This window comes from Schistocerca cancellata, chromosome 1, assembly GCF_023864275.1.
Source record: "Schistocerca cancellata isolate TAMUIC-IGC-003103 chromosome 1, iqSchCanc2.1, whole genome shotgun sequence".
Lineage (NCBI taxonomy): Eukaryota > Metazoa > Arthropoda > Insecta > Orthoptera > Acrididae > Schistocerca > Schistocerca cancellata.
Genome location: NC_064626.1, coordinates 820,245,471 through 820,268,030, shown reverse-complemented (window position 1 = coordinate 820,268,030; position 22,560 = coordinate 820,245,471). Strand labels below are relative to the sequence as shown.

Genomic DNA, 22,560 nt, shown 5'->3' with positions numbered 1-22,560 from the left:
AATCCAAGACAAAAAATCCAAACACCGTGAAGGTGGTGAGGTAAAAAATGGTGGTAGCTGACAAATGGTCAATGACAAAGAGCATCAAAAGCCGGGTAACATATTTTTAAGTTGCCACAGTTGAGAACTACCCATGAAGAAGACTCATTCCATCACCATAGGCCACCTAAATGCGGAGGGTGATGACAAGTCAGGTGAATACAGTCAGACATAAGTTGCCTGATTGATCAAATAGACTGTGGCCTGAGTGTCCACTTGAAAACGGATGTCCTGGTGGGACATGCAAAGGGTGAGAAACAATTTCTGCATTAAGGGTCGCCGTTGGGGACTACTGATCACGTCACATATACCATGTCCTGGTGTGGTCATGGCACTGGATGGAACGGATTATGTGGCTGTGACATACTGAGCGGAGGTGCCCAACTTCTGGACAATCTGCTTGGGAGTGAGAGAAAAAACACTGCGGCCCCCATAGCCATCGTCGAGGAGTGACTGGTGGCTCAGAAGTCATAGAGACATCTGACAAAGACGAATCACGACATTGCTGCAATCTGGCGGTCATCCGATGATGACGATGCTGGGTTGGCGCACATGGTGGTGCATGAACTGCCGCCACTTGCGGCCTTGCCATGAGATGTTTGTTAGCCACCTGTACAATTTGAAATAAATGAGTGGTGCGCAAGATGTCCTCTAATGATGGTTTATCCTGTTTCAGCACCACCATGTGAACCTCTGGGTCAGGCACCAGTTGAACCACCAGATCATGAATCAAGGAATCGGTGTTGGAAGCCTTGGTTAACCCAAGTAAAATCACATTTTCAGCTAAGTCCTTGTAAGTCAGTGACCCATGAGTGGTATGATTGTCCGAGCTGTTTATAATATTGATGAAATACCAGCATGGAGGGCACCACATGGTACTGCTAGGAATAATAATTAGTCAGCAGACTGCAGATCTCCTGAAAGAAGAGGGTGACGGGCTCAGACAGAGGCGCCAATTTTTGGAAGAGAAAAAATGTGTCTGGGATTGCCCAAGACAGAAAGAGTGACTGCTGCAATGAATCGTCTGTGTGTGTCGAGTGCAGGAAGCACTGGTCCTTGGGGCGCAACGGCCTCCTACACACACAACTTGTCCGCTAAGAGCTGAAGCAACTTTTTTAACAAATCTATCTGTATCTTCTACGGGTGCATCAGCTGCTGGTGTTGCTCAAGCTGCCTAATCAGTTTAGCTTCCATACTATGAAACAACTTCCTTTTTCCTCATCACCAATTGCTATATCTGTGAGTCACTGGATACCGGTGCACACATTAGTGAGCAGGTGAGAATGATGACAATGCTAAGAGGAAAGATGGGATTCAAACCCATGTCGGAATTGAGCAACAGGGCAGATGAACAGCAGACCTGACCCAACAAGAGCAAGGCTACAACAAAATGCAACAAACCTTCATCAAAATTCTGAAAAGATTGAGCCAAAAATTGAGGACCAGTGTCTGATACCCCATTGATGGAAAAAATTGATCGCAAGTACCTTGACTGTCATGTCTGCTGTGATAGGTGGACAGTGAACAACATAAGGAAACTTAGAAAAGGTATCAACAACCAACCAAAAAGTGTCTAAAAAGTTCCATCAAAGTCAGTATGGATTCTTTCCCAAGGAAGCGGGGGTGCTGTGAAAAAAGAGTGTGTGGTGCTGCCTGTTAATTTGGACACTTGAGGCAGGCTGTGATCGAGCACTCCATCTTGCAGTCTATACCAGTCCAAAACATGTGCTGGCATGCCTATTGTCTAGTGCACAAGGCTCCCCAATAACCTGAAGTAACAGGTTGAGAACTTCCCAATGCAGTGCTGCTGAAATTACAACATGGGAAGTACCCCTTGCAACCAACACGAGAATAACACCATCTAACAAGGAAAGATGGTGACAGAATGCATAGAAGTTCCACAACAGGTTGGATGCTCGGCTTGGTGTAAAACAAGGCTGGTAATTGGGAAACCATGAATAGTCTGTCTCTCTTCCATGTCAGGTTGAGAACACAACAGTTTCTCCTGATTAAACAACAGACAGGGCCTTATGGGAACCGAGACAAAGCATCTGAATTTATATGCTGTGACACAGGACAGAAATGACTCTTGCAATTATATAATGACAAAAATAAGGCTTAACATTGAATGCAGTGAGCAGCTTTGTTAGGTAAAGCATCTAAAGGGTGAAAAGAGTAAACTAAAGTTTTGTGATCCATGACTAAGTGGAACTTTGTACCGTATAAGAACATATGAAATTTCTCTGTGGCATAAACGATTGCAAGGGCTTCTTTTTCAGCTTGTGAGTAATGCTACTGAGATGCATTGAGTGTTTTGGATGTAAAGACGATAGGTTGCTCACAGCCATCCAGATGACAATGGGCCAGAACCACCCCCATCCCATACTGACGTGCATCTGTGGCCAAGACTAAATATTTTCCAGGTTGAAAAGCTGCAAGGCAAGGTATGGAGTGTAACTTATTTTTAAGTTAATTATATGCACGTTCACAGGCTGGCAATCACTTAAAAAGAAAGGAATATTTTTGTGAAGCAACTGGTGGGGAGGATGAGCCAGAGTGGCTGCACCTGGTATAAACCTGTGATATTACACTGTTTTACCAAGTAATGCCTGTAGTTTCTGCATATTGGTTGGGTGAGACAAAACCATAATAGTGGTGACATGTCATCCCAGGAATCGAACATCCTGTCTGGGCAGTTCATGACCGAGTTGCACAGTAGATGGTTGAAAGCAGTAAATCAGTTATTGAAGTCATTTGTGTTGTGGTGTGTAGCATGGTTGGAAACTGGATGGTCAGATCTGCAGTTTGCCACAGTTTGGATGTTGCCATTCATGCGAGTAGACAGTTCATTACTTGTCATGCCCACACAGGATGCTGCACAGCAACTGCAGCATAGCTGATATACGACATGGCTGCTTTCACCCATAGCCCTGCCCTTTGTAAGGCACAAAATGCCCATGACTGGACTGCAGTAGAACATGTTGGGTGGGAGTGTGGAGCAGGTCTCTACCTTACTACTTCGCCTCATATGTAATGGAAAGCAGGAGTTGTCAAAATAATGCCGACAACCATACCAGAGCCTCTATTGACACACAGTATCCTACCAGTTCATCTATAAACAGATCATCCCTGCCGTCTCATTCTCTGACAGCAGTACACCTGTTAACCATCTGCTGACCAGCACTCCTTTCATTACTCAGTTATTTCCCTGGCCTTGAAAAGTTCAACCACATTCTTCATCAGGACTTTGACGACCTCTTGTTGTGTCCTGAAATGAGGGATATCCTATCCACATCATCCAAAGTTGTGTTCTGCCACCAACCAAACCTGCAGAATATCCTTCTCCATCCCTGTTCCCATCCCCGCCCCCCGGGTTGTTCCCTTGTAATTGGCCCAGATGCAAGACCTGTCCCATACACCCACCAACCACCACCTGCCACAATCCAGTAACATGCATTTCTTACTCTACAAAAGGCAGGGCATTCAATGCATCAGAACACAAAATACTTCGATACCTGCTTCACTTGGTAAACCATTTGGATACTGCATTGCAGTGGTAGTTTCTCTATCCTAAGCAGGTGGGAATTGTCTCTCAGGCATATCCTACACTCTCGTATTTCCCCTGGCCCTAAACCTCCACTAGCCTATTTTCCACTGCCTCATTTTCCCTTTTTGCTTCTCTCTTCTGTCCACATCATTCCTCTCATGTCCAGATCATGTTCTGTCTTTCCACACCTCTCTTGTCTCCCCACCACCACTTAGAATCATCTGCCCCCTCCCTCCCCCCCTCACCTTCCCTCTCCCCCCCCCTTTTCCTCTACTCATCCTTTCTCTCTTCCCTACTTATCTCCCTCCTCATCCACTTCTCATCCACTTCTCCCTCTCTCTACCTCATATATGTTCTACCCTCTCACGTTATTGCGCTGCCCCTGATTTTGCCTCGCACAATCCTGATGCCTCCTCCTCATCTCGAGCATTCTTTCACACCCCCTTCCTGTCTCCAACTGCCCAGGCAACTACTATCAATGATCAATAGTCAGTCTATGTGTGTGTGTGTGTGTGTGTGTGTGTGTGTGTGTGTGTGTGTGTGTGTGTGTGTGTGTGTGAATGTATGTACTTTTTCTAGAGAAAGAGGAAGAGCTTGAGTGTTTACTGTTGTGTTTTCCTATGGGCAACACATCGGTCAGCTATATGTGAGCAGTTGCCGTACCTCTGTTTTGTGTATTGTTAAATCCAAGAATTTCCATTGTTATTATACAAATAAAAATTTACATTTCATGAACTCAGTTTACTGTGAAATAACATTTCTTGTGGGGTTCTCAGTGAATGGGCTGCACTAATCGGCTTACTGTATCAGTGTTCCTACTTTAAGGAACCCATCACCAATAAAAAAACATATGTAACCTGTTGGATGTGCTACATGTCACTGTTGCTGTGCTGTTTGCTAATTATCAGTTGTGGTGAAAATTTGTTTGTGTTGAAAATTTGTTTATTACATCAATACTCACTGAGTTTTTATGCTAATTGAAATGACAGTGAAATTCTTTTAAATGAAGCAGAATATTTACTAAGCTTTCTGTTGTCAATGTTCCATAGAATTTGTTTTCACATGTTCTAATGACTTAAATCCGTGACCATGCAAAAATAAACTGTTTAGAAGAAACACTATAGTGAAAGAATTTGTCAGGGTATTAACTAGTCTTTCACCTAGTACATACAATTATGTTAATGGAAACAATTTAAACATAATATTTTTCCCTAGAGGATAAGGAAGTCGAGATTAGTACTTCATAACAAAAAAAGTTACTTACAATCAGTGCAGCATGTATTCTGAACAGAGTAAGAGAACTTATTCCATACAAGTCATTGTTCAACAGATAAAGCAATTAAGTTGAAATCTGAGGTGTGCAAATTGTTGGACCTTATATAACACTTCCTCATATGGTATACTCTTTTTTGGCATATAGTACTCATTAAACATGTTTATGTAGCAGCAAATTAGACAATTTTTCATTGTATCAGTACACATCTATTTGCATCATTGTAAAAAACATGAGATGCACACTCTCTCAGAGCTGAGCATAACTCATTTTCATTGCATTGCATTGTCTTGGCCTCTACATAAAAATATCACCTAATTTGGAAGTTCAAGATATCTGTTCTTTCCACTATAATTTTTCATTTGCATCATTTTTTTATGATGAGTGGTGACCTTTCCAACCTTTTCTGAGGTTACTTTATTAGCAATTGAATGGCAACACTGTTTAATTCATTCATTGTAGAATTTAATTGAAAAGGAAATAACTGAAGAATTTAAGTTCAAACTAAAGGCACTTGCATGTACATAAGAAAAAATTTTCTGGTTTTTTTTTCTTTTTCCAGAAGCCCATCCAAGTCTAAGAAGTCTAAATCATTTAAATTTCCAAGCAAGAAAGAGAAACGGGAAAAATCGAGAGAAAAGGAAGTCAAAGAAAAGGAAAGAGACTCTGAAAAAGAAAAAAAGAAGGAAAAGGAAACAAAAATGAAACTGAAATTAAAGGAACGCAAAAAATCAAAACATTTGGAAGATGGTTCAATCTTTGGTGGTAACCTATATTTCACATCATATAAAACCTACTTATGATAGTTTAATACCTATTGTCATATCTTTCTCTCCTTCTACTGAATTCTCTTCTCATCCTCTTAAACCGTATGAGGTTCTAAAACCATGCTGTATGCCTCTTACATGCCTTTATTCTCATTTAATCCAGATATCTTTTTCCCTGAACTGTTGAAAAATGAATGTATACCAGATTCACTGCTTGTTTAATGTGGTTAATATGGGGTCCCCAATGATAGTTGTTAGCTGTGCTCAGTATGCCTGCTGCTATCTAAAAAGTTCACCATTTTGATAGATTTTTATCATATCAAATGGACGTCATTAGTCCAAAGGTAATGAATTACATTGAAACTGTTGTGCAACTTAAAAATTATTGCCAGATGACATCAAATGAAACAGTTATAATTAATTTAACTGTGTGTTTATCACAGGTGTGATCTACATAGTCAGGGTCCCTGTTTCAGTTTGCACAATTGCTTTTCATCCAGGCTTGTTTGTTGCATTCTTGGAGTCATGCAATCTCTTGTCTTTCTCTTCATATTTTCACATATAACTCTGAAACACACCTTATTTTAAATACTGCACCCTAATAATTTATTATAAATTGTTCTTTTTGTGTGTGTGTGAAGTTTACTACAAATTGGTATTGTCTCAGCACAGTCTGACTTTTCATGTGTTTGCTCTAAACATTTGTGACATTAACCAAAAGTATTTATGTGTGTGCCATCCATGTATTTGAATGTGATAAATCCATTCTGTTTCAGTATAGCTTCATTTATAATATAGTGACTGATTCATTAATAAGCCACTTTATGTAGTACTAATTGTTTGTGATAGGTTAAAACTGCAAAACAAACCAAGCACTGAAGGCAGACAGACACCTCTTTCCTGGACAGTACTCCCTGAATTGAACTGTCTGAGCTAACATCAGTGCAGTACTTCAGCTAGTTATGGGCACTTATGCATTCCATTAAAACTCTATGGAAGCCCTCCTACCATGTAGAAATAACAAGACTTGCAAACAGTTTACAATATCACACTTACTAGCTCACGTGAACTTCCACACAGAGAAGTCTGCCCTGCTGCTCATTATTCAGTCACTGAGCATTGGAATGATTAATTGCAGCTGTTCTTCATTAGTTACAATTACCAGTTATTGTTACTGACTGATATGTCATTCCACTTAAGTGTAGAAATATATTAGTACAGCATTTGAAATCAAAGATACAATTTCATTGTTATAACATTATGCAGATTTTGACTTCTGAGCACACTGCAATCAGGTAGAATGACACATTATTGATATTCTACTCCTGTGTGTTCGTTATGATTTGGCTGTCTTATTTACTTGTAATTGGTATCACATGTGAGCTTTTCTCATAAAAATTCTTACATTGTTTAATTAGAATTATAATGCTTCACCCAAGAGTGGTAGTTCTTTCTTTTGACTATAAACTGCTCAGAAAAATTTCCATGCCCTACTTCCTTGTGTTCCACACTTCTGTGGGATTTGTACTGTTGTTTTTAAAGAGCATCCAGCAGCCAAACTGATCATGTGGAGATGGTTACATACTGTCTGGGATGATGCAGCACTCTTGGTTGCCTTCAAAAAAGTACCGCACTGTTGTATTCTTCTCAGGAAACCTATGAAACGTGATTTGCAGGTGCCGCTCATCAGCTGGTGTTGTTGACAGTGGACAACCACAATGAGGCTGATCTTCAGTGTTTTGTATCTCATGATAATAGTTGAAAGTTTGAATGATACCAGTGTGGTGTGCACCAATTCAGTAGGGAACTACCCATGCTGACAACCCTTATTACCATAAAGTGACAATGTGCACCAGGTCTAAGATCAAAACAATCCTTAAGACATGTTGACAGACAGAACAGTGCAAACATGGAAACACAACACACTTAAGAGAGCTGCGTAGAAATTGCAGCTCTACCTTTACCTCCATTTAAACATTTTACTTTAGATAGTGAATTCCTATGGTCAAGAAGAATATTTAGAAACAGGTTTATGATTTTAAAAAGGGAACTATGCTAATCATGTGGGCAGCGCATAACTGTTTTTGAGCAGTTTATATGGAAGTATATGATGGATAGATAAACAAGGTAAATTATTTCAATTAAACAAACAAGTGAGCTCTTATTTCATATTGTGGCACAAAGTTTTTGCTTCATACTGTTTTGAAGAGATTACACAGTAATTTTAATTAATTTCTTTTTACTGCAATCACTGAGTGCATTGTTTAATCGTGATATAAGGAGAGTGCATTTCTTCATAAAGAAGTCGTGACATTTTTTGGTTGAGTAGAACTTTAGACATTAAAGAATAAATGTACTTATTCAAAATATATTGGGAATATCAGAAGACACATGGGATATAATAATTAATATGAATTTAACAAATATATAATAAAAAAAATATTTCAGATTGTAAACAAAGTATTTGCAGTGTTCTTTTATTGGAGTGTAAACAGTGCTGCATAGAAGTTTTATTATTTCCCTTTTTACAGTAATCAACCAGTATAGTATTTGGATTAGTTTATATAATACATTTCAGATTTCTGGCATTGTATGATGAGGCTAACAATGCCCACATGTTACATCATTAGCTGTAACTATTTTCGAAATGAGTTCTTGAATATTTCAGGATACTATTATCTGTGCAAACATAGAATAATCCAGACTATAAAAACATGGCAAACACAAAATATTTCAATAATCTGAGAAGGAAATTTGCCACTTACCATACAGCAGATATACTGAGTTGCAGATAGGCACAACAAAAAGATTTTCACACTTAAAGCTTTCAGCCAATGGCATTTGTCAACAATAGACACACATACATACATACACACACTCACGCAAATGCAACTCAAACACATGACTGCAGTCTCAAGCAACTGAAACCTCACTGGTGTGTGTGTGTGTGTGTGTGTGTGTGTGTGTGTGTGTCTCTATTGTTGACAAAGGCCATTGGCCGAAAGCTTTAAGTGTGAAAATCGTTTGGTTGTGCCTATCTGCAACTCAGCATCTACACTGTATGGTGAGTGGCAAATTTTCTTCTCGGAATATTTTTACATTCCATCCTGGATTTTCCATTGTTTGAAAAAATCTTTCAAGATATTTATTTTTGTGTTGGGAGTGGGGGAACATTTTGTTGCAAAATGTCTGCCAACAATTTTTCAGTTAAAAATACCATCACTTTATGTAAGCACACTAAAGTCCAAATCCAAAAGCAGGGAAATCATTGAAATATAACATATTTATTACAGACACCAATGTGCAGCTAGAACAGAACTAACCTCCTGCATGGAGAGTGCAGTTTTTTATTCAACATCAAATATTCCACAGTGCTTGTATTGATACAAACATTGAATATTCCAGAATATACGAACATGACAAATGCAATATATTTCAAGAACATTCAGACCTGCAGCATGCCAGCCAGTGACATTAAACACTATGCCACACTGCTAGCACCACAGCTTGTGGTGTTACTTCCTCTCTTGGAAAAACAGTGATGTACTGTTTCAGAAGTTCTCATTTAACTCAGCTATACCACTCAGGATCTAGATCTTGTCAATTGTTCTCAGTATGGTGACTGGCAGATCATTGTGCTTTGGTCATGTTGTTACATCATCTTCACTATGGTGAGCATTGAATGTCCTGGTGATGAAGTGTTTCACATAGCCATCCCAAATTTCACCCTGTTGAAATGTGAACAGTCTATCCATTGGCATTTGATCTTCTACTACGTAGCAGAAAGAATGGTGTAAAACCTGTAGTGTTTTGATTCGCTGTGTTATATGTCAACATCATGATTGGGAGTACTGTATCCCAGTCTCTCTGTTTGACATCAGTTTACATTGAGAGCATATCTGCCGATGTCTTATCAAACCATTCTTTGTGGCCATTTGTCTTCAAATGGTAGGTAGCCATCCTGTGGATAACATCGCAACATGAAACTACCTCTGATACTTGTGTCAGAGACCATCACATGAGATCTTTGTGCTCCAAAATGTTGTCTTCTACAAGGGACGTTGCAATTTCAGGAGCTTAGGCAGTCAGCATAGCTTTGGTGGCAGCGTAGCTGGTGAGGTAATCAGTGCAGACTATTGTCCGTTGATTCCCATTCATCAGCTTTTGGATCCCAGGAGGTTGATCCCAATTCGGTGGAATGGTGTTGCTGTAAGCAGGAGTAGTACGAGATGCTGTGAAGGTAACTGCAGCACGTACTTCTCTTGTTGGCATTCCTTACAGTAGCTCACGCAATGTCTAATGGATCAGTAGAGATTTGGCCAGTGATACCTGGATCTGCTTCTACCTAGAGTCCTCACATACACCCTACGACCCGATGTTGGAGTATCATCTAAAACTTCAGGGTAACTGGCTTAGAGGAGCTAGGATGAGGAGTAACCATTTCTGCCCTATTGGTATCATAGTTACTCTTATATAATGCTCCATTTATTATTTCAAATTCTCTTTTGCTTGTTGCCTCCTCCTTCAAGGCCTCTGTTTTCCAAATGTGCTGGATCTGCCCTCTGCTCAGCAGCAGTTTCATTTAATGCAACAACGATTAAGATTTCATTCACACCAAGGATTTCTTGAAGGGTGTCCAGTGTCCGTACATTTGCATCTCTTTTTATATATCATTGTGACTATTCCTGAAGCTGCAGTGCCTGTCTCACCAGTCGAACCAACAGATCCTTCAGACTAGCCACTGTGTGAATAGTGGTCCATCACATTGTTGAATGGCTCACCAAATAAATAGGGCAAGAACTTGTTGATGGCCCAAACAATCTGCAAGGCATTCTTTCGAGGGTTGCAGACTAGTTCATCCCGGACTCAGAGAGTACTCTGGAAAGCATAATTATACTATCTGTCGGTGTGATGTTCTGCCTCGGAATTCTTGTGGTACATTTATTTATTTAGCATATGGCTAATACAGACATATCATGAATTTAAATCACATATTTATATGTACATATTGACACACAAGAAACTTAAGTTTGTCTTTACAACTGAATATCCAGTCCTTCAATCCAGCACACTGCATCTGGAGTTGCTAGCAGGAAGTCATCTTTGGCAGCATGATAGGCTCGAATCCTGCATTCACTGACAATGTGGTGAACAGTCTGGTATGGAGCCCTGCAGTCACAGGCTGGATCAGGCAGCTTCTTCCACTTAAAGAGAGCTTCCCTGCATCGGCCATGGCTGGTACGGATTTTGTTGAGAGTAGCCCAGGTCTTGTGTGGTAGGTCGAATCCACTTGGAAGTTTAGCACCGGAGAAGATGTTATGCAGGTGCACATCTGTCACTGCTTACCACGGACTTACCATTCTTCAAGAGGTTTGAAATCCTTAGCAACCATGTCAGCAGCATTGCACAGAGTTGGATGGCATGATTTCAGTCTCTTACGATTTAGAAGTGGCAGGTTGCTATGCACGGATAGGTTAGAATTCCTGGAGATCTTGTGGAATTATCTCATAAGGGCAGTACATCTGCGTAGATCAAGAGGCATTATACCAGTTAACAGTGGAAGCCAGTAAACTGGAGTAGATTTAATTGCACCAGATATTATGCACATTGTCGTATTCAGCTGGGTATCAACAAGCCTTTTATGATGACTGTACAATGCTGGGGCAAGAGAAGATGTTAATGCTTCCTTAAGGACAAGGAAACATCTTGCTTGTGCCTTGTTCCACGAAAATTTGGCATGTGTCTGGAGTAGTTCTTGCAAGGGAAGTGCATTGGTACAGAAATCCTTCACGAATTGTCAGTAGTAGAAACACATTCTGAGAAAACTTCTTACATTACAATTGTGCCAAGGAGATGGAAAATCTGTGACTCCTCTTATTTTCTCTGGATTGGGATGGCCTCCATTGCCATTCACTAGATTCCCAAAATTGTTATTTCTTGGTCACCCAAGAGGCATGCTTCTTGTGGAGGCCTACAGTCTAATCACACTTTAGCATGGTTTTCAGATGGTCCAGATGTTCTTAAAATGTCTTCAAAAAACCAACAGCATCTTCCAAATAGCAAAGACATGTCATCAATTTAAAATGTTGAAGCAGGTTGTCTACCATATATTCAAAGGTGACTAAAGCATTACACAGTCCAAACAGCATAACTTTAACTTCCTGGCAGATTAAACTGTGTGCACGACCGACGCTTGAACTCGGGATCTTTGCCTTTCACGGGCAAGTGCACTTTTAATCTGCCAAGAAGTTTCATAACAGTGCACACTCCGCTGTAGAGTGAAAGTTTCATTCTGGAATCATAACTTCAACATCATAGAGGCTGTTAGGAATTATGAAAGCAGTTTCTTCCTGGCCAGCCTTATCAACCTCGATTTTCCAGTAGTCAGCCTGCATGTCGATAGTTGAGAAATACTTTGCTCCTTTCAATCAGTCTATAGTATCATCAATGTGGAGCAATGGATAGACATCTTTCTTTTTGATTTTGTTCAGTCGTCAATAGTTGGTGCAGAAATGCCATGTGTCATACTCCTTCTTCACAAAGACCACAGGTGAGGCAAGGACACTCTGAAGGTACAATGATGTCGTAACATCTTCTACACTTCCTTCTGGAATATCTGTCATTCAGCTGGTGACACTCTATATGAGTGCTGGCTAATTAGTGCATGTTCACCACTGCTGGTACTGTGTTTTGCTATGGGATGCTTGGTCTGTCTTTTCTGCACTCCAGATTTGAAAACATCCAAAAATTGACACAGACTGGTTACCATTTATCAGCATTGTTCCTTGGTTAAACTAGATCCTGTTGACAGTTTGATATTTGTTTTCCCCCTGCATTGTCTATAGCACTAGCAGCAGAGCACAGTTCTTCATGACTGACACAAAGCTGCACTTTCCAGACTGGTTTGGCTGTCCCTAAACATGTACAGTCTTGAATACAAAACCTGACCACCACAGAGTCTGTGTCCGAGTTGTTCACATAAGGCACCAATAAAACCAATTTCCCCTCTGAATTCTGTCAGGCCATCTACATGATCTGGGAATAGTGTAGGATGCGGAAGTGTCTGGTGGGAAATGTCATTCCACTCAGGGTGTTACAGTGCACTATCTGCATGTGGTCTAGAATGTAGGGCAATGTAGACAAAAAGTCCACTCCTTTAATTTTTAAACTGCTGTTTGGCTGTCTGCTAAGCTGTATCAGGCTGATGGAACCTCACATATAATTTGCTTCACTTTCTAAACCACCAATAATAACAAAGCCTGCCAGACACATTTATGTGAAAGAGTTTATGGCTGCACTGAGATCGGAATAGTCTATGCTCAAGAGTTTCCAGGCCCTACAGCAGCCACTGACCACGAGGCACATAGACCCTAGCTGCCATCCAACCTGGTGGTCTTGGCACAACATACCACAGCACACTTGGGGCATATTTCTACTTCCATGGACTTCATCTACATGTACATCGATACTTCACAAGCCATTGTATGATGCGTGGCGGCTGGTATCCTGTACCACTACAAGCCTTTTTCTTTCCTGTTCCACTCGCAAATAGAACAAGGGAAAAGCGACGGTCTATATGCCTCCTTATGAGCCCTAATTTCTCATATCTTGTCTTTGTGGGCCTTGCACGCAATTTATGTTGGCAGCGGCAGAATTGTTTGGCAGCCATCTTCAAATGTTTCTTGACAGTGTCTCTCAAAAAGAACATCACCTTCCCTCCAGGGATTCCCATTTGGGTTCCCAAAGCATCTCCATAACACCTACATGTTGTTCCACCTAATGGTAACATATCTATCAGCCCGCCTCTGAATTGCTTCAATGTCTTCCTTCAATGTGATCTGGTATGGATCCCAAACATTTGAGCAGTACTGAATAATAAGTCACACCAGTGTCCTACATGCAGTCTCCATGACAGATGAACCACATTTTCCTAAAATTGTCTCAATAAACCAAAGTCGACCACAGTTCTCGCAACTCATTCGATTTCATACCATTTTGCAATGTTAGGCCCCTGTTATGTAAATGACTTGACTGTGTGAAGCAGGACACTAGTAATTCTGTATCCAAACATTACAGCTTTTTCCTTCCTACTCATCTACATTAACTTACATTTGTCCACATTTACAGTTAGCTGTCATTCATCGCACCAACTAGAAATTTTGTGTAAGTCATCTTGTATCTTCCTACAGTCACTCAAATTCGACACCTTACCATACACCAAAGTAGTATCAGTAAAACAACAGTAGTCCTACCACACTTCACTGGGGCACTCCTGATGATTCCCTTGTCTCTGATGAACACTCGCTGTCAAGGACAACGTACTGGGTTCTATTACTTAAGAAGAATTCAAGCCGAGCCACTCACATATCTGTGAACTTATTCCATATGCTTTTACCTTTGTTAACAGTCTGCAATGGGGAACAATGTCAAATGCTTTCCGGAGAACTACAAGTATGGAACTTTAACAAAACAATTTGTATAAGTCATTTTCAATAAATTTTCTGTCAGCATGCATAGGATAATTAAAAAAAAATATTAAGTTCTAACAAAATGGTGACATGTTGAAACAAATGTAATTTTCCTCACACACAATATTGAGACAAAAGTGTGAACTGAAAATAAGTGGCTACATACACTGATAGAGAATTCAATCGAGAGTGCATCAAATTCCAACAAAAAATTTATGTACCATTCTAAAGTTATATTTTTTGCCAATTTGAAAAATATGGTTTCGAGAAAAGTGTGTTGAAAGTTTTGGGTTACATTTCTTGTAGTTAAGTTAAGCATACCTCTAGTCAGTTATTCCTGTACCATACAGCAATCCTTCCAAATCCAGAAGGAGATCCTCCTCCATATTCTTCATGACCTTGGTGGTCCTGTAGTCTGCTTTGGCAGCTTCAGTCATCTGCTGTTCTGCTCAGTCAACACACTTTTTGTCCACTTTTGTGCATAAGCTGTAGCAGGCAGGTCCAGCCTCATGTTCAAGCACATTCATAATTTCCATAATGCTTGTTAGGCCATCAATGAAATTATGCGGCAACTATTTTTTTCCTGCTGTGAATGATTTCCAAAGATGCTTATTCATAAATCACCTTGTAACTTGATAATAAGAGTTTCTGGAGAACTTGGGATTAACACTACAATGAAGTAGCACCCTACTGAACAATGTAACCAAAAAAATAAAAATAAAAGATTTAAATGTCCTTTTTAACATTTTCATAGTTATGTTCTATAAATTTTGACTGTTACTGAAAGGACAAATAAATTTTAAAAAAGTCACAATTTTACAGAGGAGCAACCTGTCTTTGGTGTCCCACTACACGTGGCTACAGAAAGAAGTCATTGTCATGATGGAGCATATATTCCATTGGTGATCCGAGAATGCATTGATTATGTACAAGAAAATGGTTTGTCATTAGCCCTTTTTTTACATGTATAAATGTGTTTTTAATATATATTAACATTTTTATATTATATTTGGTGTGCAAGATTATTTTGTGTAGATACTTTCACTAGTGTTAGTAAATTGAGTTCATTTCTTAGGTCTTACCATGGACTCTATATACAAGCTCTCTGGAATTAAGTCCAAAGTCCAGTATCTTAGGAGATTATATAATCAAGGAGAATGTGTCCAACTGTCTGACTATGAGCCTCCAGTTGTTACAAGCCTTCTCAAACAATTTTTCAGGTAAGCTTGCTGTTAATCACAGTCTTAGAGTTTTTATCTTTACTGCCTTAACAATATTTTCTACATTACCTTTTTCATTTTTTTGTCACACTAGTGACATTTTATATGCAAATTAGCATCAGTTTGATATGAAAATCAATTACATTTCAAATTAAACCCAATTGAAATCATGAAAATTGTGGAAAAGCATATTTATTTTCAATTACAATGTAATAACAAAGATTGCATAGGTGATTTCTTCCTTTTTTTCCACCTCAAAACTTGTAGATATTTCACTGCATGTACTGTGTGTGGGCTAAGATGATTCCTCCATGCTGTGCCAGCTGCAGAGCAACAAGGACAGTTCCATAGTAGAACCATTACAACCCCTGAAGGTTTAGCAAACAGGGAAAGCATCGGTCTCTGGTGCTAGACTCAGCAGGTAGGGGACACAGGTGTTGGAGAGAGCTATTCTTTGTGCGCTGTATGCTTCCTGGGGAGCCATTATTGGCCAGGCACACTCTTCAACATTTTTCTGCAAAGAACATCTTTGAAACATTTCCATGGCAGAAAGAGGATATGGTAAATAACATGGCCAATTTTCTGAGTCGTTCCTAAGAGAAAACTTTGTAGGGGAGATACCGCTCTCAAAATATTTCAAAAGACATGGCGAGTCCCTGGAAATGATGGTCATGCACTTCGACTGCATGTTCGGCATCTAGCCTAACATTTTTCCCTTTTTTTCTTTCCTTTTCTCTTTTTGTGTTACCACACTAGAAAACAGTGTGCAAAAAATGCCAAATATAAGACATCTGGCTTGGCTGGAGTATTGTGACGTAACATTTTTAGATGCAGGTTTCTGGAAGAGGAGTTTCAGTACACTTGATTGGTAGGGCCACTTTTTTTCTATGTTGGTGGGAGTGCAACAGTGTCTCTTTAATTTTGTCATTGGTGGAACAAAAATGGTACTTTCTGATTGTCAATTGCTGCTTGAGACATGGGAAATTGTTGTGACAGTGCCACGAGATTTAAAAGTGCCGCTACGTCAGTACACAAACACGGCGATAGAGGTGCTCCGCAGCTCGGCTGAGCGCAGGAGCGCCACCTGACTATGAACGGCGCCAGCCGCATGTCACGGCACGGCAGTTGAGTGACAGCTACGGAGTTGGTAGCATGAAACCCACTATTGTTTCTATGTTTGTATATCCACGCAAGTTATTCGTGAATTAAAGGTTATAACACTTTTTGGCAACGAGGTCAGATATTTTTTTCCAGCGTTGGTGTATTGCGTGTTCGTGTCTGGGCAGACATGGAACAGCTTATGCAAGCGCTCATTGAACAACAAACCCAGCTGACGGCTGCTATTCAGGCACAACAAACACAGCTGACGGCTGCTATTCAGGCGTTGTCGACGTCGCTTACTCATCGTCTGTCGTCCTCTTCTCCGCCTCCGTTCCCTCCTTACGACGAGGCCGCTGAAGACTGGGAGGATTATGAGAAGCGTTTGCGGCAACACTTCTTGGCTTTCGGCGTTGTCGACGCCCCGATGTGTAAGTCGTTATTTCTATCTTGGATTTCCCCACGGATCTATCAGCTGCTATCACAGTTAGCCCCTCTGCGGGAACCTGCCTCTCTGTGCTTCCAAGAAATGTGTGACTTATTGTCTAACTATTACCGAAAAAACACCCACGTCGTTGCCGCCCGCGTGGCGTTCTACCGGTGTCGTAAATAGCCCCATCAATCTTACCGGGCGTGGGCGGCGGAACTACACGGTCTGAGTAGGAAATGTCAGTTTGTCACGGACACTCATCATGAGTCTTATGCTGATTCAATGGTTAGGGATGCTATTCTATGGCTTGCTCCTGATAAAGAAGTTCGGCAACGTGCCCTACAACTGCCAAACCCGTCGTTGTCGGAAGTTCTAAGCATCGCTCAATCCTTTGAAGGTCTCACGCTGCTGGCGCGCAAATAGACGCGTGGTGTGATGTGGGTGCTGTACAGTCAACTTTCAACACGGACAGTTTGCCTGTTTCCCAGGAGAACGATGATGTGGCGGCGGTTCACTCGCGTAAACAATGTCGCGTTGGGCCGCAATGCTCACAGCGAAAACAGCAACCACAGAAACAGGTTCGTTCCGCCCTTCCTTCTTGTCCACGTTGTTTCGTACAGCATGACAGGGCCGCGTGTCCAAAACGTTGGGCCACGTGTAATTCATGTAGGAAAAAAGGCCACATTGCTTCTGTGTGTCAGTCCCCTCACGTTCCTGTCGACGAGGACGCGGCATCAGACATGGATGTTAACTGTGTGCTTTCTCAAACAAATAAGTTGTTTGTTACTGTTAGTGTTCTGGATAAAGACATTCGCATGCAAGTGGACACTGGCTCTGCAGTAACTCTCATTAATTCTCGCACGTATTTGGAGTTGGGCTCCCCTCCCTTGTCTCCAGTTACGCGAAATCTGAGAACTTATAATAAACAGAAAATTCCTATCGTTGGCCAGTTTGATGCTTCCACTGCTTACAAGTCTGTTGTTCGGCCCCTCACGTTTTACGTGGTAGATCATGCGGGCACTGAAAATCTGTTCAGTTATGATGCTTTCCAGTTGTTTGGGTTCTCCGTTGATGATGATGTGCACCTCATATCTGAGGATATTCCATATCAACAGCTGGATGGATTGTGTTCTGAATTCTCGTCCGTGTTCTCTGCTGGTCTGGGTCGTGCCAAGGATTTTGAAGCCCACATTACTCTTAAACCTACAGCTCGCCCTAAGTTTTTCCGGGCACGCCCTATTCCGATGGCGTTGCGTGCACCTGTCAAGGCTGAGATAGACAGGTTAACAGCTTCAGGGATTCTCCTTCCTGTTACCTCCAGCGAATGGGCATCGCCAATCGTGGTGGTTTCTAAACCCAACGGGAGTCTGCGATTGTGTGGCGATTTTAAAGCCACTGTCAACGCTCAAAGTCTCATTGACACTTGTCCTCTTCCCCGTCCTGAGGAGTTATTTACCAAGCTCGCTGGGGGCCAGTTCTTTTTCAAACTTGACTTATCGGAGGCGTACCATCAGTTGCCGTTGGATGCGTCTTCCAAGGAATTTCTCGTCATCAACACTCCTTGTGGGTTGTATCAGTACCAGCGGTTACCATTTGGTGTCGCTAGTGCGCCAGCCATTTTTCAGCGGTTTTTGGAACAGCTCACGGCTTCCGTTCCTGGCTGCATCAACTACCTGGATGACATTGTTGTTGCGGGGGCCTCTACTGAGGAGCACCTTCGCAATTTGCATTCATTATTTCGGGTTCTGCATTTGGCTGGGTTGAAGTGCAATCTGGACAAGTGACAGTTCTTCCAACCCTCCATTGTGTATCTTGGTTTCCACTTGTCCCGTGAAGGTATACGTCCTCTACGTCAGCACGTTGCGGCCATCACCGCTCTCCCCCGGCCGTCTACGGTCAAAGAACTTCAGGCGTTTCTAGGCAAGATTGCTTATTATCACAAATTCATTCCATCCGCGGCGGCGGTGGCTCATCCTCTGCATCAGCTGTTACGCAAAAACGTCCCTTTCTGTTGGTCCGACGAGTGTGAGCAGGCTTTTGTTCGCCTGAAGGCTCATTTGCAGTCGGCGCCTTGTCTTGCCACCTTCCGTCCGGGTCAGCACTTGGTTCTGGCGACTGACGCGTCACATTATGGCCTAGGGGCTGTTCTCGCCCATCGGTATGAGGATGGGTCGGAACGACCCATCGCCTATGCTTCAAAGACCCTCAACGATGCCCAATGGCGTTACTCTCAAATCGAAAAGGAGGCGCTCGCTATCATTTATGCTCTAAACAAGTTCAGCGTTTTTTTGTATGGTTCTAAGTTTCACCTCATCACCGACCACAAGCCGCTGGTCTCTCTGTTCAGCCCTTCGGCGTCGCTTCCGGATAAGGCGGCTCACCGCCTGCAACGTTGGGCCTTATACTTGTCTCGTTTTCACTATGAGATTCACTATCGCCCCACGGCCCAGCACGCCAACGCTGACGCGTTGTCGTGTTTGCCGATGGGCCCCGACCCGGTTTTCGATCGAGATGAACTACTCTGTTTCCACATTGATGAGGAAGAACGTCGTGCGGTCGAGGGTTTTCCACTTACAGGTTCGCAGGTCGCGTCGGCTACTGCGAGGGACCCGGTCCTGTGTCAGGTGATCGGTTTTGTTCAACGGGGTTGGCCGGACAGGACCAAGGGCCGGGCATTGGATCCCCTTCGCAACTACCATGCCTTGCGCCTTCGTCTATCTGTTCGTGAGGGTGTTGTTCTTCTGGCCATGGATGGCGCATCTCCACGGGTCGTGGTACCAGCTTCTCTTCACAAAGATGTTCTCAAACTGTTGCATGAAGTCCATTGGGGGATTTCTCGGACTAAGTCCCTGGCCCGCAGGCATGTTTATTGGCCCGGTATCGATTCGGACATCTCCCACATGGTCGCTGCGTGTGGTCAGTGTGCTCAACAACTGCCTGCACCCCGTACAATGCCCTCTCCGTGGCCTGATCCGGCGTAGCCATGGGAACGGGTGCACGCTGACTTTGCCGGCCCCTTCCTCGGCACTTATTGGCTACTGTTGATTGACGCCTTCTCGAAGTTTCCGTTTGTAGTTCGATGTCCGTCGCCCACCACTGCGACGACGACGCTGGCTTTGTCCAAAATTTTTGCGCTAGAAGGTCTTCCCTCCACGATTGTCATGGACAACGGCCCTCAGTTCTCTTCGCAGGCCTTCCGTGATTTTTGTACTGGACAAGGGATTCATCATTTTACAGCACCGCCCTTCCATCCCCAATCGAATGGGGAGGTCGAGCGCCTTGTCCGCACTTTCAAAAGCCAGATGAAAAAATTCCTTACTGATTTTTCTACCGATGACGCTCTGTTGCAATTTCTGAGTTCTTATCGCTTCACGCCTCTGGGTGATCGCAGCCCTGCTGAACTCTTGCATGGCCGCCAACCGCGCACTCTACTGCACCTGCTTCACCCTGTCAGGCCTAGTACTGTGTCCCCTAGTGCGGGAAAATACTCGGTGGGCGCCGACGTGTGGGCACGAGGGTATGGATCTTGCCCTAAATGGATTCCAGGGGTGGTCAAGGCTCTTCGCGGCCGCCGGCTTTGTGAAATACGTACGGACGACGGCATGGTTGTTGTCATTACGACCAGATGCGCCCACGAGTGGTGGCCACGCCGGTGCCACCGCCCCTTCTTTCGCCTCCACCAGCTCGAGAAGCCAGTCCTGTCGCTGCTGCCGATCTCCCGTGCGTGTCGCTGCAGCCAACGTCGCTGCCACTTCAGAGTAAGCCGGAACCAGCCCCAGTCGTGACGCCGCCTTCTCCGGGACCCATCTCGCTGGAGCACAACCCCAGGTCCACGACACCTATGGATGCTGCTCCGGAGTTTTCACCCATCATCTCGTCCAGGAGGCACGTTCCACGCACAGGCTTCCGTCCTGGACATTTTCGACCATATTCTCATGTTTCACCGCAGGATCTTCTCGGGGTCTCCCAAGAGGCCATGGATGTCTCCGCACTGTCCGTGTCTCCAAGGAAGTGAGTGTGGTTTTTTTTTTTTTTTTTTTTCAAGGGGGGAAAAGTGTTGTGACAGTGCCACGAGATTTAAAAGTGCCGCTACGTCAGTACACAAACACGGCGATAGAGGCGCTCCGCAGCTCGGCTGAGCGCGGGAGCGCCACCTGGCTATGAACGGCGCCGGCCGCATGTCATGGCACGGCAGTTGAGTGACAGCTACGGAGTTGGTAGCATGAAACCCACTATTGTTTCTACGTTTGTATATCCACGCAAGTTATTCGTGAATTAAAGGTTATAACAGAAATGTTTGCAGAACATACAGACTCTGCATGGATTCTGTTCTTTAGTAGAGCAACTCCTGCCTCTAATTGCAGCAGAGTCATTTTGTGTTTTCCACTTGGAAGACACACTTTGAGTTCCACACATAGCTGGGATATCCTTCAGTCAGGATGCTCCATACAGAAATGTTGCACAGCAGACTTGTGGACGATGCAGCAGTGGTATGCACAAAGGCATATATAGTGAGCCATAGGCACCTCCCACAGCCAGCACATCCATTCTCCAATGATGGTGAAATTTATGGGCAACACTGACAGTATGGATCACAATCTTTGACATTCATTTCACAGCTAGTCACCACTGTGCTTAATCCAGAACACTATGTGATTACCTGCAACTGTTGATCCATTGTTGGGCCGAAAATTAGTGTGTATCAGCTCTGTTACACATAGTTTAGTTAGTGCATTTCCTTGGGGGAGAGACCTAAATAGATAGTTAACTAGCATCATTTCTCACTCTCTTTAATAGCGAGGGATGATTTTACAATTTGTTCACCACATTTTTATCAGTGTAGTTCATGTTCAGCTCATGATTCTGCAAATGACTGCGTATTGCTATGAGGGGTCTTCAAAATTAAGTTATGCATATCATCCCATAGTAAGATCATTGTGGAACAAGAGCAGCACATGTCAGAAGTGAGTATGTGTTCTGGGTTTGCTGCAGATATAGTTCTGCTGCATTATGGATAAAGGGTGCATCACAGTGTGTGAGTGAAATGACACAGTAACTGGAAACATATTCTAAAGTTGAAGCACATGGAGCAAAATGTCTAAATTTCTAAATAGCACACAGATTAACTATGAAATTCTGGTGGTATATATACCAAATGCAATGTTGCATCCAACCATGGTGAAATGGTGACAACAATTTGACCAAGAATGCAAAGACAGGGGTGGTGCTGATCAGGAAGGAAGGCCATCAACATTGACCACAGACAATAATTTTAAGGCAGTTGAAGAACTGTTACGCAGCCATCGCAGATTTTTCCAGTGATAGGGATATTCATGTAGCAGTTCTTGAATGGCTCTGTGACCATGGAGTGGATTTATATTGTTGAGAAATTGAACAGTTGGTAGAATCATGTGACTATTATTTATAGAGACATTGTTACTATGTTGCACTGAATAAAAGTTACTTAGCCTGCCATAATAATGAGTAACTTACTTTTTGAAGTTCCCAGTAAATGAAAAGAGAATATTTTTCAAGATTTTCATTGTAAATAACAATGTGAGTTGGTTATCAATTTGCTTTATTGTTGTGTGTTTCACTCTTTTTTGAGCCAAAGTAAAGTTCATATGGTGATGATAGACAAACCAATTTTTTGTGTATTATTACAATACTGCAAACCCTTGGTGGTACACAAGTAATAGAATGGGTTAAGATAACCTG

At 42.4% G+C, this 22,560-nt stretch overlaps 1 protein-coding gene across 3 annotated transcripts in view; it reads left to right on the top strand.

Moving 5' to 3' along the window:
• LOC126188329 (ralA-binding protein 1) overlaps window positions 1-22,560 on the top strand; it is a 122,475-nt gene that overhangs the window by 44,447 nt on the left and 55,468 nt on the right. For all 3 annotated transcript variants that reach the window (XM_049929927.1, XM_049929943.1, XM_049929935.1), the window contains exons 4-6: window positions 5,422-5,624; window positions 14,917-15,033; window positions 15,170-15,314. In XM_049929927.1, the coding sequence (XP_049785884.1) occupies window positions 5,422-5,624; window positions 14,917-15,033; window positions 15,170-15,314 (465 nt within the window). The remainder of the gene's footprint in view (window positions 1-5,421; window positions 5,625-14,916; window positions 15,034-15,169; window positions 15,315-22,560) is intronic.